We start from the raw sequence: 19,325 nt of genomic DNA on the forward strand, positions 1-19,325 counted from the left end.
CTCTCGCGCTGGAAGCCTATTGTTCTATGAAACCTGGAACCAGCACCACCTTCTGAAATGATTCCTCATCATCAGTTCTTATTTCTTCTTGCCATTTCTGCTGATCATCCAGAACTGGCCACCCTACACGTAAATTTCAGCATCTGCAAGGGCAATAATATGTTCTGGGATCTGCCCAGCCTGGGTAACCTTTTTTGCCCCAGGCTGACCTTGTTGGTGACCTTGGGGATCCCAGGTCCAGCTCCACTCTCCACGATACACACCCTCTCCATATGCTTCCCTAAGGTTGCTTCCCCGCTTTACTCTCTTTGGCTCCAATGCTAGAAACCCAGTTTGGCCGCCAAAGTTTATTTCCCTGGAGCAAGTTGGATGTCCCTGCACAGCTATGGCTGCGGCGGAGCCTTACTCCTCATCTCTCCTATTAGCAGCAGCACGTCGCTACTGCTGGCCCCGCCCACTGCTCGCAGGAGACCCCGCGACTTCCACAAGAAATCACTGCTATATGGGCTTCCCTGGTGGCGCAGTGGTTGAGAGTCCGCCTGCCGATGCAGGAAACGCGGGTTCGTGCCCCGGTCGGGGAAGATCCCACATGCCGCGGAGCAGCTGGGCCCATGAGCCATGGCCGCTGAGCCTGCGCGTCCGGAGCCTGTGATCTGCAGCGGGAGAGGCCACAACAGTGAGAGGCCCATGTACCGCTAAAAAAAAAAAAAAAAAAAAAAAAAAAAAAAAGAAATCACTGCTATAAAGTGGCTCACTCGTTCATAAGGAACTATGTGTTTATTCATATATATTTTATATCATAACAAATGTAAATTAATTTCAGGGGCCCAACTACCCAAGCTAGTATCTATATGGCTGCCTGTATAAAATTTCTCTCTCAAAATTCTCAAAACCATCTGGCATCAACTACTGTATTGTGACCTGTTAAAATAAGTAACAGCTGTGATAATCCCTCTCGATTTATGGCAAGCTATAAAGCTTTGTATATACTGGCAGTGCATATAAAATAATAAATAAAACCATTATCATTCTGTGCTGTCTTGATGGGAATTATGATGATTTAGCCAAAATGGAGCCCCATGGAATGCATCAGAGAAGCACAGGTTTTGCCCAATCTGGCCTGCTTTAAGGCCCCAAAGACCAACCTCACTATTCAGAGCTCCTAGATGTTTGCAAACTTTATCCAATGTAGATGCATCCTTTCTGAGAGAACATCATTCCCATCATCATTTCAAAGCCTTCTTTTCTGATGGTGAGTTTCCAGAATTCCTCAGCATATCCAGACCATAAAGAAAACCAACCTATGCACAATTCAAAAATGTGAAGTAATTTGTAGCACCAAAACTAAGAATTGTCTTGGAATTGTTAGCTGTAAGCTTATGTTTACAAATACTGCGAAGATCCCAGGTTGAAAAATACTATATCACGGTCATCTCTCTAAAATATACAGTATGTGGAAAAAGAAAAACTGGTAGCTGGCAGAGAAAGCAACTGGGCAGCTTTGATTCTAAGTAGAAGTTACTACGTCCACTGTACATGAATTTCAAAAAATTAAGGGGATGGGGAAGGAAACTAGCATGAAATGGCTCTTTACTGTGTACTGGGTGTTACACCATAATCTCATTTAATCCTCACAACACAGCCCTATGCCTTAGTAGTATTACTATTCCTGTTTTATGGTTGAGGAAGTTGATGCTTAGAGAGGTTAAGTAACTTGTCCAAGGCCATCCGGCTAAAAGTTGGGGAGATGGAGTTTGAACTTGGATCTGATTCCAAGGTTCATGCTCTCTCCACCTCACCACACTGCCTTTTGGATAGCTGTTCACAATCCTGTAACACTGTGACCCACGTGGTAGATAGTATTTACATGGATCACTCACTGTCATGGCCACGGGCAATTCCTACCCCTTCTGTCCCACTTACAAAGTCTATTTGAATGCAGGTGAGAGTTACCTTATTAGTGGAAGAACTCTAAATCCATATATATGGAATCCAAATCCATTTTAATTTATGTATTTTACAAATTGCAAAAAAGGGTGCTTGGTTATTGTACAGATTTCAAAAAAGAGCTACAGTACTTTTCAGCTCTTCCCATCAAAAGGTGGAATCTATTTCTCCACCCTGAATCTGAGCAGGCCTTGTGACTTAATTTGGCCAACAGAATGTAGTGGAAGTGACATTGAACCTGTTCTGAGCCTAGGCCTCAAGATGCGTTCCAACTTCTACTTCTGCTGATCTTGGTGCCTACCCAGGCTTACTGCCACTCTGTGAAGAAGGCTGGGCTAGGCTATTCTGTTGGCTGATGAGACACGTGGGGCCCACTTTCCCCCTCATTCTGACCCATAGCCTGCTAACCACCAGACATGTGAATGAGGCCACCCTAGGGCATCTAGTGCCAACTGAGTGACTACAGACACATAAGCAAGCCCTGCAGGGCTCAACCAGAAGGACCACCCATTAAATTTTAAGCCACTAAATACTGGGGTGTTTTGTTATACAGAAAAGACCAACTGAGGAAGTTCATTAAATTTTTAACCACTTGTCAAAATAGATACTAAGGGTTGAGAATTGTTAATTTAAGGGCAGATATCAGTAAACTAAAACCTTCTTTAAAAAAAACTAATTTATTTTTGGTGGGTCCAAATATTGCCATAGCTCAAAGTCTTCACATCATCTCATTTATTTATCACGGCACTCTCATCCCGTGAAACTGCCAATTCAGCGACGCTTCCTGTGAATAGCCTTCAGTCCCAGAAACCCACCTTCACTCCTCAGTCCTGGGCTTGTCAGGCTGATGTTGGGTCACATGGTTTGGGGAGAAGACTTGCCAAGGGGAGTGGCCCAGAGCCACCCTCAAGAGTCGATCAGTGGATAGAAGAAAGTGAAGGAGAGAGGATGTGTTCAACCCCAGAACCCCCTCAGGGAAAAAGAGGAGTAACGCCCTGGAACAAGAAGAACTACAGTGTATTAGGGTGTGGTGTCAGTTTTGTAATATTCAACAACAGCGGTCATGGCTGTCTTCTTAAGAAGATAGGGTATATCCAAAGACACAGGTGGGCAGGGGGAAAGAGATGGATACCCTTCTCCTTCCCACACGCCTGGGAAACTTACAGATGGAGACCCTCAAAAGGAAGAAAAGAATAATTACAAACTAAATTAGGGCCACACTCAACAATCTAAGAAAGGAAGAAATAACGGTTACAACTCAATACCTCAAACAGTAGTTCTCAACCTTGGCTGTACGTTGCAATTTCAACATAGTGAAATCAATTCCTGCACTCTTAATTGCTACATTAATTACTAACTTTATTCAATAGGAAAAACGTTCAGCATTTGGAGTTCCTAGCAGTTTCATCAAAAGCCATTTCTTTTGAAGAAAATGCTGGAAAGTAACATATGAGTTGATTATTCAGCTATCTTCGCACGTGGATGCTTGGGCTTTTTTCTTTTCTAATTTTCTTAGTAAACCTGGGAACCTTTGAACTTTGAATAATTTCTCTTTTCTGTCTCTCGGTGTCCTCTGGTTATACAAACACAAAAAATAATTACAGAGGCAGTATTGACATCTATATACCTACGGTTTTTTCATTTGGTATTTACAGTGCGGAGTGAATGAATGAATTTAGTTTATTTTACTGGGGAAAAAGTGTATGTGATGAAAGGGGGTCCCTGTTAGTTGACTCTGGCAAGGTTTTATAAGGAGCATATAAAGGAAAAGGAGAAAGAAAGAAACCTTCTTTGTAGCTCTGTGAACATATGTTTGTTGGTCTGTACCCTCAATGATTTTTCTACATTTGTGGTTCAACACGTACTAATTATGTTCCAGAAAAGGGGGTGTTTTACTGAGAAACTTTATGAATTAAAAAAACAAACAACCCTCTCTATACCAGTGTTTGCAGCTTTTCCCAGTTCAGGCTCTGACCCTGCTTCCCAACGGCTTTGCCCAGTTTAAGAACGTGGATTCAGGCTCTGGGCTGGGACCTCCATGAGTTGCCTTCTGGGTGGAATCAGAACTGAAACATCCAGATCAGAGGAAACAGAAAAATAGTTATTACGTGCCCAACTGGGAGGGAAGGTTTCTTCATTTAAGGATGGGGTCAAGTTGAACAACAGAAAGAGAAATGACCGGGTGCGCTCCCTATGACGTACCAGAAGCTACACTAGAGAAGCCAGCTGGAGTGTGACGCAGAGGACAACTGAGGCATAGTTAGGCCTGTTCTTGCAGGGTGTTTCATTTCTATGAAGAGTAACTGATTTCTAAAGAAGGAAGGGTACCAGTGGGAAGTTTCTGAAGAATAATTTCATAATAAATGGATCATGTGTTGAAAGTTGCTTTGCACAGAGGAGCTCCTTTACTCAAATATTTATTAAGAAACTTAAGATTTTTTTAATTGAGTGTTTTTTTAAAGGAGAGATAATAGATGCTTCGGGTGTTCATTTGTCTGAACCTGAGAGAAACAAGAGTTTTACGATCATACAGATGCAAATGTCAGTAGGATGTGTAAGAATGAATGTTCCTGGCTTCCTGGGATGTACATTACACACCCAAGGTAGCCCAATGATGATGCTGATAGAACCCGAGAGACCCGAAGGAAGGACCAATCTGAGGTCCTCCCTGACCACTCCAGTGACTCTGGATGTCACTCTGTGACTCTGGCTTTAGGCCTCCTTCCCCTTCCCTCAGGCTGTGGGCAGTAAGCCCTATAAACAGATGCTTGAATACAGTCAGTCTCCGGCCTCAGAGTGTTCTAGAGTTCATCTCTAAGTTTTTCTTTTTAATTCAAGACAAATTGTCCCATGGAAAAGAAGTGACAAATAGCATTTAGAGTTCCAAGTTTGCCCATCAAGCCTTCTTTCTTCCACAGTATTGCTGGGGAAATATGCATTTGCCATGAACAAGAGTTGAAGACAATACAGGTATCATGGTAGTGAATAAATGTTAACATAACTCCAGAAGACGGTTTTAAAAATTAATCTTAAATGCCAGTGCCCAATGAAATGCAAGAATAACTAGACAGAATAGTGGGCTGATGGAGACCTTGGGGTCTACAACTGGGGTGTCTTATCTCTTTGAGGATTAATAACACTGGTTTTTATTATGCCCAGGATCACTAGAAAGATTCACTCATTCAAGAAAAACTTTTTGAGTATCTAAAATCTTATAAATATTATAGCACAGATGAAAGACCTGGTCCCTGCTCTGAAGAAGCTCATAGAACAGCCGACTAGAAAGACACTGTGCTATACACGCTTTTCAGAGGGACTTACACATACTCCCGAGATACAGTGTGTTGTGCCTGAGGGTTCAGGAAGCCACAGGATCAATGTGAGGAATCTTCCTGGACCACTAGTTCTACTCAATAATTGTTTGGGGGCAGATTGTTTTATAGTAAACAATGTAGAGAATAGTGCAGATTTTATAGATGCACACAATTACAAAGAAATCTTAAAGATCTCTGGAAGGCTGCTTTGGGCCATACCTGAGTCTACCCGTCTGCATCTCCACCTTAGGGGTACTAGTTCATCCTCTGCCTGCCCTTGGAAGCACCACTAAAATATAGGCATGTATAGCATATGGGCTACGGAAGGGGAGATGTCAAAATCCCCCTGGGCAATTTCAGGAAGGGCTTCCCAAGGAAGGTGATGCTTAAGCCAAGGTTTCCAAACGGACTAGGATGAAACTGGTCACAAAAACATTCTAGGAAGGGAACAGTGTATACCGGCGGCTTGGTGGTGTGTGAGACAGCGTGATGTGATGAGAAAATGCAAACAGTTTTGCACAGCTGAAACTCCCGGCTGGTGTAGGGAACTTCAGAGACACATGCATTTTCATCTCAAAGTACTAGAAAGGATGATGAGTCCAGGAGTTCTCTGTTCTAACCAACAGGTAGCACTGTCAGCACAGAGCAGCTGGGTAGCTATCCAGAGCAAGTGGCCTTGGGAACTCTGGGAAAGCAGATGATGGTATGAAGATGGCCAAGTGTAGAAGGGAGACATTTAAAATCAGATTTTTGCAACTCCAGGAAGGGCTGTAATCACACCTGCTACTTGTTACTTTGCTCAAAAACTTTGAATGAGATAAAGTATAATCCCTGCAAACACCTTCACTGGGACGCTGAAGTTAGGACATCAGAGGACAGACTATCCCCTTTCTCACCACTGAGAAACAACATCTGAACTGCCAACACTTGCAAGCAGCGGTGTGGGAAATCCTGCCTTGAAACTCCTGGACCTGCCACCACCTCTAGCACTTGTTAATCCATCACCTTTTATGATTCCAGAAGACATTTACAACCCTCTCCTAGGAAATGAATATTTGGACAATATGTCACTGATAAACAATGCTGGGTAATAAATATATCAGTTACAGGCAGTCAAGTTAACTAGCTTAGGAACTGAAAGAGAAAGTCGAAGGCCTTAGCTACCCCACTCTTGTTTTCTGAAGACACGGGACAATACTGGTTCTGTCCCTTGTCTGACACCTCAGCTCACGGTCTCATATTTTGGTCGGGGCCATCTCTGCTGATCGGTTTTTGCTCCTTCAAATAAAAACTAAGTTTCCTTCACTTTGGATGACCTAAGCAGAGACTGTAGCGTAAGCCATAGCACATCTTTTAACTCTTAACCTGTATGGTAACCTAAAAATATCACTCCCACATTTAGTTCGGAGTCATTATTTTCAAATCCTTACAGGCAAGTATAACCTGGTGGTAAAAAGCCTGGGCTTTGGAACCAGACAGACTTGCGTCCAAGTCCTGGCCCTGTATCGTCTGAGCTGTAATCTTGGGCAAGTTATGTAAATACCCTAAGCCTCATTTTCCTCATCTAGGGAACGAGCATGATTGTGTCTGCCTCAGAGGGTTGTGATGAGGAGCGACTGTGACAGGGCAATTTGCATAGCCCTGCTGAGCACACAATAAGGGGTCATTAAATGACCTTTAATATTAACATCCTGGGCTTCCCCAACCTCTGGGCCCCAAATCTCCTCAGCCCCCAATGTCAATGGACAGACCCCTCTCAAAAACATTATATTAATCATTGATGATGCAAAGTACTTAGCCTTCTATTGTAACTGCTAAACTTTAGAAGAAATAAGTTCCATTGCTTCTTTCCAGGAATACCTTTCCTTTGTGACCCAAATGAAACCACGGGAGGATAAACAGATTAGAAGAAAAAAAATATCGAGTGAATATTTTTTGAAGTTGCTGAAATGAGTTGTTGAAAACAAAGACCCAAGAGAAATGCTAGCATAAGCCATTGGTTTTATATTTATACCTCCACGCAAATATGCACCCACTACTGAAATTATAAACCAGTGTATAAGGTGTTATATTGAGAAATGGAGTAGCGTTAAAAACATCTGTTGATACTTGGTTGAATCTGCTTTCATTTTGCCAGAGGTGAACTAATACTGACCAAAGTCTGCCAAGGTATTAAAGATGAGAGTCAAGTCTCAGAAAAAGGGGTAAAATTAGAGGGAAAAGGACCTCTAATAGCCTCCCTTCCCTAGGAAGGACCCTGCAAGTTTTACTCACAACACCATCTCCTGATGATGACGACAGAAAACAGTTATTCATTCCTTATCATGTGCCAAGCACTGTGCTCTGTGCTTTATTTTCATTACATCATTCAGTCTTCACAACAAGCCTATGAGGTTTTGCCAAAGGAACCTCAGCTTAGAGAGCTATAACCCTGGAATGCTTCTCCTGGCCAACAAATTCCTACCAATCCATCAAAGTAAATCTCACCTCCTTCAGGGAGCCTCCTTCCCTTTCCCTCTTCACCTCCTCCATCCCTCATTCACTTTCTCTTCAATCATTCTGAAGCTTGGTTTGTTTGTTTGTTTGTTGTTTAATAGACATGCTTGGACTTGTAGTCATACACCAGTTTGGTTTGACTGCTCTTTCACTGAGTGCTGGTTGGGTCTTTGGATGTAGCTACAATACCTTAAAGGTAGGGTGAGTCCTCAGTTTTGCGCCCAATATAGGGCAGGATGTAGGGAGATTCTGTACCTACAGAGTCTGATCCAGGCCTAGGTATCTATTAAACTGCAATGAGTTGGATTTTCGCCTTTTACCAAGTTTCAAATTTCATAGTTATTTTCTGCTTGATACTCTGGACCAAGGGTAGAGAAATGTCACCGTTGTACAGAGAGTTCCAGCCACAAGAATGCTGTGGAACAGGAAAGGAAGTCATTTTTTATCATTGAACTCAAAAGCTTCTCTTCTTATATGAATCAAGGGTGTATCTTATCTGCCAGTGATTTCTTTTGAGTCCATCAGTGGCTGGGCCGGCCACCCTCCTCTAAAAGGAGACAAAGAGAAGCGGATGTGATTTGGCGGCAAAGCACATTTTTCCCAGCAGAAAATGGAGTGACTTTTAGCTTATCTGCTGTCACCTTGTTAATGTGATCATTGTTCTTCAAAATAAAATCTCCTCTTCTTGCCCATGATGTCTTTAGTGTAAAAAAAAAAAAAAAGCAGCAGCAGCAGCAGCGGCAGCAGCAGAAGCAAGTAAATGCCACGAGGAGACAGGCAGAAGGGAAAAATAAAAAGGCTAATCAAGAAAAGCTACAAGTCAACTTCTTTTCAAGGAAAAGCATTCAATACACAATTAATCTTAATTCTCCCAGCTGGCCATGTTGCTTGCTTTCCAGGGTAGCTGTGGAAAGTACCAGAAACCCGTGGCCCCCATCATCGCCTCTGGCTTTCAGAGCAGGAGCTACAGGCCTGTGTTAGTTGGGATGAGTAATTTATTAACCATTTAAGCCAAGGGCCCTGTGGCTGTTGATGTGTGCCCCTGGCCTGTTCCCGAGCACGTCCTCATTTCAAAATTAATCATCTGGCTCTGTCTTGCTGGTGAAGGTTTCCAGGGATAAAAACTTAGATGGAAGAGGGATCCTAGTTGTTAAAGGCCAAATGCCATCCATGGCAACTATAACACAAAGACGAGGTGGTGAGAGAAGAGTGATTTGCTCTATCTTTACGAATAAATCAAAACCTCTTCCTCGCTCTGTTGTAGAGTGGGGGCCAGAAGTGAGCAAAGATAACATTGCTGGGAGGCCTCAGTTCGTCAAAGCCAAGGAAACATTCGCATGTTTCCCCTTATTGGTGTTTGACATTTGGCCTCTGGATGCTGAAGAACCAGTCCCGTGTTTCAGATGTGAGAGGATATGGCTGAGATGAATTCCCTTCCACATCTCCTTTCTGCCATTTTGGGAGCCAGTGGTTGTCACCACACTCAAGGTCAGTGAGTTATAGCCACATGCAAGGCCAGCATCCCTCAGGAGAGTAGACTTTCTCAGTATCCCTGCTGACCCAAAAAGGGGCACCCAGGAGGGAGAGAGCCAGGCTACCCGACAGAGTATTCAGAAGCACAGGTCAGCTTCAGAGAAGACCCAAAGATTCTGCCTTAATCACAGACAAGTAACTTCCGCATAAGTTTGCATACAGATGGGTTGTGCAGCGTAGAGTGTGGACAGCAGATTACACTTGCCTCTGGCTTTCTGCAGCCTTAGCCCTCCCTAATCTTACCATCTCCTCTACCTTCCCACCACCACCACCCCGCCCCCAGCCGCCTTAGAGAAGGCAAGAATCAATCCCAAGCAAATAGGCTTTGATTTTCTGCAAAATACTGACTCTATAAAAGATGTTTCACTTGGTTTTAGAAACTAGGTACTTCTTTTTTAGTTTTGAAGATCATCAGAGTGAGCTCATTCTATCGTGTTCTCAAAAACAAAACACACACGCAAACAAGGAAACAAAAAACCCCACAAACAGGGCTTCCCTGGTGGCGCAGTGGTTGAGAGTCCGCCTGCCGATGCAGGGGACACGGGTTCGTGCCCCGGTCCGGGAAGATCCCACATGCCGCGGAGCAGCTGGGCCCGTGAGCCATGGCCACTGAGACTGCGCGTCCGGAGCCTGTGCTCCGCAGCGGGAGAGGCCACAACAGTGAGAGGCCCGCGTACCGCAAAAAAAAAAAACAAAAACCAAAAAACCCACAAACAAAAATCCACCCAAAACTTGATCCACCTTCACCTGTTTACCCCAACGGAGTCAGTTCAAAGGCCCTCTGCTCCGTCGGCTACACCTGGCCTGCCATGCCACACCCGACGAGGGACAGTTGGTCCCTTCTTCCTGTGGCTGGGCCCTGAGGTACTGTGACCAGCCTTTTTGGTGCTCATGGGTCAGTATCCTCCCGACTTCAAAGTCCTCAAGGGCAGAACAGTGGCTTAGTCATCATGTCTGAGGCCCACGGCCAAGCCTGGTGCCCTGCACAGGGATGCTCCTCCATAAAGTTTAGCTCCCCCAATGCACGCCTCCTTCAAGGCCCTGGCCATGCCAAGCAGTCAAGGCCCTTACAGAGTGGGAAGTGACTTAGTTGGGCAGCCGGGAAAGAAGCCAGGTCTGGGACAGGGTGGCTCAAATATTCTACTGAGGAACATTCCACAAGAGACAGAGACTAAGAAATTTTGGAGGAATTTCTCAATGGTGAATTTGTGTGTTATGCCGAGTTTTTTCCTGGCTTGCCTCAGCATGCTCAATCCGCTGTAACACTTGGCTGCATGCCCTTCCCTAGGCACACTGTTGGTATTTTCATGTCCCATCTGCTAGTGCCTCTGGAGGACATTAGGATAAGTGGGTTGATCCAGAAAAGATGCCCACTGTCCTGGCCCGCTGCCTAAGACATGCAAATGGAGAGCAGCTTCCCAGCCATGAAGCTTTTGCCTGTGCCAAAGGCATATTATTTTAAATATGATGATTATCCATAGCTACTATGGATGGAGCAGTTACTAGGTGAGCTATGCTAAGTCCCTTGCCTGCATTCTTTCATTTCATCCTCATTTAAAGAATATACAAGGCAGGTGTTTACCATCTCTATTTTAGAAATAAGGAAGTTGCAATCCTGTAATTTGACCAAAGTCACACAACTGATAAATGGCAGAGTTAGGATTCAAATCCAGATCTGGCAGATACTAAAGCATCCCCACACCATGCTGCCTCTCATAAAACCTAACTATCTAGAGGATGAAACCCTTAACAACGAGCCCACATAGTAAAACCAATGGAAATTACCAAAGCTGTACTCTGAGGTAAATTTATAGCTATCAATTCTCATATTTATTTCTTAAATTAAGGATTCAACTTAAGAAATAGAAAAACAAGTTTAAAATCTCAAGTAAGTGGATATAAAACCAGATAAATGAATTAAAAATGGAAAACACCAATAAAATGGACAAAACAGACTTTGTCATAAGATGGTGGCAGGGTACACCTCACTCCCTCTGAATGTGGAGTTCCCACGAACGAACCAATGGACCTGAGCTGACATTCATACTAATGTGAAAGCTTCGCTTCTGGTAAATATGAATGCCCAGAGATCGGGGCATAAATAATGGCAATAGCTGTTGGGCCCTCTGGCCCCTGACTTGGGGTTGGTGTAGGGGTCTGGGCCCTAAGAGCTTTCCTGATCAGCTTAAGTGGTTCTCATACCTGCCCAAGCCACCATGACACCCAACAGGAGCCTGAAGCTTGAGTCCCACTCTCCTCTCCTCCTGAAGACCACACTATCCCATTGAAGTCTACCCAGATATAGCTTATCAGCTACAGGATCTACCATGGTCAGCACATGGCTGTGCCTGCCTCTGGGTTGGGGAGATTCAGCAGGGGCTGAGGAGGAAAGAAAGCAGAGAATTTTATTTTTCCCTGAATTATTCCTGTGCTTATAAGGCAATCGTATGAAACAATTGTTCCATGGCTTTAAATCTAGTAAATAAAACTCCCTTTGAGATTCCGGTTTGAAAGATGGTGAAGATCACAGTAACTCTACTGTTTATGTAATAAACACACACCCAAAACTATTATGTTTTTATAATGAAACCTGGTGTAATAAAATTTGTGTTGGAGCAAAAAGCAGTCATTTTCCCCTCAGCTTTTATTGTGCTGAATGCAATATCTGCGAAGTCCTACTTGGAGGCATCTTTGGTTAAGGGCCTGGTCTCCCCACTTGTGAGCTGTCCACAGCTGGCGGGGGTGCCATGACCTTGCTGAAACTAATGCCAGAAGGTGGCCAAGTTCACAAAGTGCCAGCAGCTCTGAGAAGCTTGAGCCCTCTACCGTGTGGCCCTGCAACCTTCTCCATCCCTCCGTGGCCTGCCAGCAACCCCCATGCCTCGGATCTTCAGGTCTCCAAGGAAAACTGGGTCAAGCTGTCCTAAAGGTCTTTCCCCCATCTTTCTCCTTGAGCACAGACTGGAAACTTCTGGCAGGCACCGGGAGGGGCCTTATTCCTTTGACACCCCCTCCCATTACTTAGTCCTTCCAGCCTGATGAACACTACCTGGCTGTTCACTCTCTCCTGAATCCACTGATCCTCATGAGAATGTGTGAATTTAGGTCCTGAATTGTCTCACTCGGTTCCCTGAGGGAAAGTGGGGGTGAGAGTGGGAGCGAACTTCTTACTTCTTACCCAAGGCAGTGGTTCTCAACCCTGGCTGCACACTGGACTCCATCTGGGGAGCTTTTAAAGAAACGCACTGATGCCTGGGTCCATCCCCAGAGATTCTGACTGAATTGGCCTGAGGTGTGGCCTGCACATCAAATAATGGTTATTTATCATAAGCACATATGATATTTGAGGTGCGGATTGAACAATTTCTCCCCCCCCCAAATTCGGAAACCGCGATGCCCTGAAGCAGCTGACACAGGTTCAGTGGTGCCCACCAGAAGCTGCCTGGTCCACAGGCCTGTTTCCTCCCCCTCACCACACCTGGAAAAGCAACTCAGAGGGAGTGTTGTCGGATGGCAGGGCGGAACAACACTGGCACTGAGCAGGGCTGCAGACGACCATGTTGGTAGTGGTTAGGCCAACGGGTGGTCCTTAGAGCGTGGCCACACACCGCCTCAGTCTCCGCAGAGACAGTGGAGGCAAATGTGCACTCAGCTGGCTTAGCCGGGCCAAGGAGAGAGCCAGCTTCAGCCATCATGCCGCCCCTGCCCTGCTGAGTGCTCACCGTGACGGGGATGGTGGTGGCAGCTCTAGAAGAAATATAAGAAAGGCACTGTCCCTGCCATGCAGGAGCCTGAGTTAAAATGGAAGGACTAACCACGGTGCAGGACGAATACCGCAAAGAGTTCAACCCTTTTCAAACAGGTTCAATTGTGTGGCTGACCTTATGCAATGAAGAACTATCAGGAAGCGGGGTTTAGGACCAAAGAAGTCAAGATGGCCCCGAATAGGTTAAGGCCATTGAAGGTGGAGTAGAAACTAGACATTGGGGAACTTGGGTCTGGGGACTCCCAGTTCAGGGCTGTTTGGGGGCCACAGGGAGAGAAAGAAGTCTCTGTGTGTGATCTCAGGATGAGGGCAGGATACTGAGGAGTCCCAACAAGACAGCGGGGGCGGGGTGATGGAGGAGAAGCGCGGGGCCAGCAGGCTAGGCCCAGCGCCAGCCGGTGCAGGATGCGGGGCCGAGCCTATAGCCTCCCCCAGCCACCCAGGCCAGAGCCTGAGAATCCTGCCCTGACCGCACCTTGGGATACCCTCTGGGCCCTCTTGGAAGACAGGCCACCGTCAGAGCAGAAGAGGAGGAGGAAGAAAGGCTTGTCCTCTCTGTCTTAAGTGGTCCAGCACCTCAGAAGGAACACAAAGCTGCCAAGTTGGCCAGCCAGAAAGAACAGCCCAAAGTCCCCAGAGCTTAGGAGCCGCTGAGCACAAACGTGAAGGTCATCCCTGAGGGTCAGGCATGGCCTCCCTTGCTCACGTCTGTTCCTGTGAAAGGGCTCGCTTTCTCCTCGTTCCCCCCAGATTAGGACGCTGCTGCAGCGCGAGCCCCTCTCCCATCAGGCCGGCCTCCTCCCCCCGCCCCCCACGCCAGCTCCCCTACCCCTTTGTCTTGCCAGGAAATGCTGCAAACCCCAAATACCTGCATTCTTGGGCATGCAGCAGGCGAGAGGCATGCTTGGATTCCCGCTCCGCTTCCTAAGGACAGGCCTTTTCTTTCATCCAAAGCCCTCTTGGAGTCCCAGGGAGCTGAAAGCTGATCTGCTTAAGTCGGCAGGCAGAGCAGGGGGGTGGGAGGGCGAGAGAGGGCAACCTTCAGCATGGAGGGTGGCACATTTTCACACAACATCTGCGCTGCCTCCGGGACTCCCCCCTGGAGGGGGAGATGGTCTCACCCAAGTGCTGGGCCAGCTGCTACTCCCTCCGGGGTTCACTTGAATGGCAAATCAGGACTCCAGGGCAGCCTCGACACACCCTGTCTCCAGAGGAGGGGCTTAGCTGCACTCTCCTTCCTCAGCCCTGGAGGAGTTCCCAAAGCAGTGGTACTTTTTTACAGCCTCCCTGCTCCAAGTGCAACACAGGCCAGGGAATCAGCAGCACTGGCCTCACTTGGGAGCTTGCTAGAAATGCAGACTCTCAGGCCCTGCCAGTTGGAGAAGCTCTGCCACGTGCCACGTGGCTATGGCAACCGTTAGCACGCCGCCAGAGACAGGAAGCTGGCCAAACACTAACACTCAGGGAGCCACAGCAGCCCAGACCCGGTGCCAACTGTCCAGCCGCGAGAAGGGAAACACCCCATCCCATCACCCCACGGCTGCCCCACGTTGCTTCCCTCCCCCCACCCTCCTCACCAGGCTGGGGCTGGTTCCCTTGGCTGTGAAAAAATGCTAGGTTGGTGCGAGCCTGAGCCGTTCAACAGGTCTGCAAATATTTGTGCACACGCTGAAAGGATGAGGGGCGGGACACAACTGAAGTTTGCTCTTTGCAGGTTGCAAATCAATATCGGATCCCCTCCCAGCCCCAGCGCACACACCACCTGTATCAACATCAGACTCTTGCGAGGGCAATAACAACAGTAATAGTACATGGCAAGGATCTGCGAGCCCTTTCACAGACATCAGCCACCCTGGAGCCTGTTCAGATGGTCCTCTTGGCAAGAAAGGGAGAAGTCAGAGACTTCGAGTGCTTTGCTCTCCCAGCCTTTACGTCACCCCAGCACACGCTTCACCTCCCACCTGAACCCAGCAACTGAATCCACGCACAGAAGCTGGAGGGAGGAGAGAAGGAAAGGAGAGAAACGAAGGGAAGGTCCGAGAAGAGCGTTTGTTTCGCAGTCCAGAGAGAACGCTGAAACAACTAACAGAACGGGCGACTTCGTGTCTGAAGAGGAACTGCTGGGTGCGAGGCTTGGGGTGCGTTAGGACGGCCCAAATCAACAGAAAGTCTGCCTGGAACCCGGAGCCAGACCGATTCCTCAGCCCTCCAAGCACCTGTGAGCAGCCTCAGTGGCTGGCCTGGCCCTCGTCTCCTTGAATCCTGAGGGCTGGAGAGAAGGTAGAGGGAAAGGCAGCCAGGGAGGAAGAGGGAGCAGAGAGAAAGCAAAGGGCGCGGCCCTGGGCTTTCCTGGGATTCGTGCGGGCCCTTAAAAGCGCTCACGGTGGGCTTCTGAGTCGAAAACCAAGCTAACAAAGTATTTAAAAACCTTTGGATTCCCAGTCTTGCCTCAAACAACAATCACTCATAAAAAGACTCATGGATGGAAGGAAATGAGACCGTTGTTTTATCTTCTATGGGAACTCGTAAGAGTTTTTAAAAGGTTAGTCTCCTTCTCAGCCCTGTTTTTTCCCTTCCAGTGACCCCAAGCTGAAAAGGAAAAATATTTGCACTTGGTGTTTAAAAACCACAGTGAATTAGCTTTTGTTGTTCATGGCAAAGCCACTATTTAGCGGCCCAGAATCAAACCAGATGTCAGGGAAGAAAGAAGGCCCCGTATCCTGTGAACTTGCCTTTCACCTTTGCAGAAGGGCCGCGGGGAAGGCTGGGCTGAGAAGACAAAATGGAGGAAATTCAGTGGTCGGCAAACCTGCCACGTGGTCCTGATGGAATTGCTGCTTAGCCCTCTGTGGGCGTCTGCCTGTGGGACTAGAATGCAACAGCTCTGGGACCCCGGATGCACAGTGCCTCTGGACTTCCGGAAGTTTCGTCTGTGGACAGTAGGCCAACAGCACTATTCCCACAGGTGGCAGAGACCAAGGTGAGCAATGGAGAAGTATGGAGGAGAGAATTAGGAGACAGAAAAAACACAAGAAGAGGTCAGCAGGACTTGCTCGGACACTCAGTCTATCAGAGAAGGTGAAAAAAAAAAAAACCCCGAAAAGGAAAAGAATATATGCTCTTTCTGCAGCCTTCCAGGAGAGTATGAGCACAAGATGAGTGTTCGGTTTTTTCAGTCTTGTTTCTCTTTAGCACATCACCCACCACAACTCACAGCTCAAATCAGGCAAAAAAAAAAAAAGTTCCTATGGGGCCTAGTCTGTTTCTCAGTTTCCTAAATCTAGCAGCGTAAGAAAACAGGAAGTTCTCTCCACACCAGGACCCTTTTTAACCACTCAGCAAACATTTACTAAGCCCCACCTCTTTGGTCAGTAAGGTATTTGGGTGACACCAGAGGCCTTGGCTACTATTCCTGCCCATGAGAAGTTTACAGCCTATTGGGCAAGACAGACATGTTCAGGACAACCATCATAATAATGGCGATAGGTACCATTTTTCAAAATATAATGATGTGCCACTGACTGCGCTTTCCATATAGTATCTTATTTAACCCTTACAGTAACCCTGTGCAGTGAGTTTTATTATTCCCATTTTACAGATGAGGAAACTGAGGCTCAGAAAGCTTAAAGAACTTGATCAAGATCACACACCTCTTAAGCTAGCAGGAGTCTTTGTTTTTTTCACTGATGAAGCCCAAGCGCCTAGAACAGTACCTAGCACATAGTAGGTGTTCAATAAATATTTACTGAATGAAGAAAGCAGCTTGGGGTGCAAGGGAGGGCTTTCTGGGGCCTTGGAGATGAGCTGTGAAGCACGGCTGGGATGTCTGCAAAGAAGAGGGTAAAAGGCACACTGGGAAGAAAACAGGAAATGAATAAATGAACCTCTAAGGAAACACAACTGTTTTACAAAATAGCAAAAATAGCAGGAGGGAGTAGCAAAAGAGCAGGAGGGAACAGTAGTTAAGAGAGGGACCCTTGGAATTCCCTGTGGCGCAGTGGTTAAGAATCTGCCTGCCAGTGCAGGGGACATGGGTTTGATCGCTGGTCCGGGAAGATCCCACATGCCGCAGAGCAACTAAGCCCACGCACCACAACTACTGAGCCCACGCGCCACAACTACTGAGCCCACGCGCCACAACTACTGAAGCCGGCGCACCTGGAGCCTGTGCTCTGCAACAATGAGAAGCACGTGCACCGCTATAAAGAGTAGCCCCTGCTCACAGCAACTAGAGAAAGCCCCCGCACAGCAACGAAGACCCAACGCAGCCAAAAAAAAAAAAGAGAGAGGGACCCTTGAGTCAGAGAGATTGGGGCCCTGCCGTGACTCTGCTGCCTATGAGTTATGTGAACATGGCCAAGTCACACAGTCTCTCAGTGCCTCATTTTCCATATCTGCAAAACGGTGATAAGGATATTACCTACTATGGCAGAAACTGTTCATTTCCTACTAAACCTTCCATATTTGCCTTCCCTTTCAAATTCATAAGACCTCAATTTTTTTAACGTCTTTATTGGAGTATAATTGCTTTACAATGGTGTGTTAGTTTCTGCTTTATAACAAAGTGAATCAGCTATACATATACATCTATCCGCATATCTCCTCTCTCTTGCGTCTCCCTCCCACCCTCCCTATCCCACCCCTCTAGGTGGTCACAAAGCACCGAGCTGATCTCCCTGTGCTATGTGGCTGCTGACCTCAATGTTTTAAACTGGGTCCATTGCCAGACAACCAAAAGGCTCCATGTCCAGGCTTCCCTTGTAACTAGGGGCTGCTATGTGGCCAATGAGATCAAAGCAATTGTGCTGTGGGATTTCTAAAAAGTCTCTTTAGAACACAAGAGCCATGCTCCTTCTTTCATTCTCCTGTTTGGGCCAATGATGTGATGGCTGGAGCTCCAGTAGCCACCTTGGACCGAGAAGATAAGGGCCACAAAGATGTGGAACCAAGAGCTGGAAGGAGCCTTGGTCTCCATACCAGCCTTGAACTTCTTTTACATAAGAGAGGAATAAAGTTCCATCTTTTTGAAGCCTTTGTTAATCCCCAATGGATATATTTATTTACCTCAAAGAGTTGCTGGGAGGATTAAAAAGATAATACAGACCAAGTAATTAGTGCTGTGCCTTATACATAGTAAACACTCAAACAAATCTTAGCGATAGCAAGTTTTGCTATTCTTATCACTATTATCATCATTATTGTTGCAAAATCCAGAATGTTCCCTTATTCTGCATCAGGCTTAACCATCTTCATTCAGTTATTTAATTAATGAGTTTTTAAAAAAATTCCTCAGTATTGTGTCTTTCATGAGAACCTGTTCACGAGTCTTTCTATCTCAGGGTCCCTGATAACAGAACAAAGTATTTCTCTCTGAATTTCATCACCAGATCATCCACACAACCAATAAAAGAAAATCTAGGCCTCTTAATGAAACAGGGAGGGGAGGGGTTAGGACGTTAATACTTCTGAGCATGGTGACTGGAAAGCCTTAATTAAATTCTAAGTTTGGTCAAATGCCCCTTTTTGGAAAGCTCCATGGCAACTCAGTGCCTCAAAAGGGACTCCTTTTTCCCAACCAGACAGACCTTTACGTTTCAGGACACACACGAAAAAAAGGTAAAGATACTATTTGCTTAAAAAGTTCTGAGAGTCAAGCATAGTAGGCTGGACTTCAAGAGCCTTGCCAAGAACTGTGGATCCTTTTACTTAAATCTCCCCTTCTTAGTGCCTTTCACAGATTGTGTGGTTTGTTCCCAAACTCAATCAGTAAATGTTTCCTAAAAGATCTAAGGAAGGAAATAAATGCCATGAGTTAGAAGGCATGGTTCCCATTGGTCAAAGGACTGGCTGCATTCAAATGACCAAGGATCCACTTAGGAAAACTACAGTATCTCAGGCGCCACCCTAGACCCACTGAATCAGAATCTCTGGGTGTAGGGCCTAGGAATCTGTATTTTTACAGCTACCCTGGGGATTCTGATGTGTAGTCAGGTTTGGAACTGTTCTGAAATGCCCTCCCTCCCCCCAACTCTCTCTTAGGTTGGGTTACTTAGAGGCGAAGTCTACGATGGGGATTCTTATTCAAATGAAGTATGGAGGGGGTGCTCTCAGTGGAGGGGGCACAGGGAAGCAGGATGCAGCTGGGGGGTGGGCACGGGACTCGGGCAAGGATGTGGCCTCAGCTGGAGATTTGGTTCAGCCTGATGCCGCAGGGAGCTCTGGAATACACCATCTGGTTACACCATTTGGCAGACAGCAAGTCTCTGGGG

At 46.4% G+C, this 19,325-nt stretch overlaps 1 protein-coding gene across 6 annotated transcripts in view; it reads right to left on the bottom strand.

Annotated features, from left to right (window-relative positions):
- Positions 1-19,325, bottom strand: part of NHS (NHS actin remodeling regulator) — a 344,288-nt gene that overhangs the window by 91,679 nt on the left and 233,284 nt on the right. The window contains exon 1 of one of the 6 annotated variants that reach the window (XM_060086367.1): positions 13,925-13,992. The exons of the other annotated variants lie outside the window; for them this stretch is intronic. Coding sequence (XP_059942350.1) covers positions 13,925-13,958 — 34 coding nt within the window. The 5' untranslated portion in view covers positions 13,959-13,992. Of the gene's footprint in view, positions 1-13,924; positions 13,993-19,325 lie in introns of those variants that run through there. 6 annotated transcript variants of the gene reach the window in all.

Source organism: Mesoplodon densirostris, chromosome X (assembly GCF_025265405.1).
Source record: "Mesoplodon densirostris isolate mMesDen1 chromosome X, mMesDen1 primary haplotype, whole genome shotgun sequence".
Taxonomy (NCBI): Eukaryota; Metazoa; Chordata; class Mammalia; order Artiodactyla; family Ziphiidae; genus Mesoplodon; species Mesoplodon densirostris.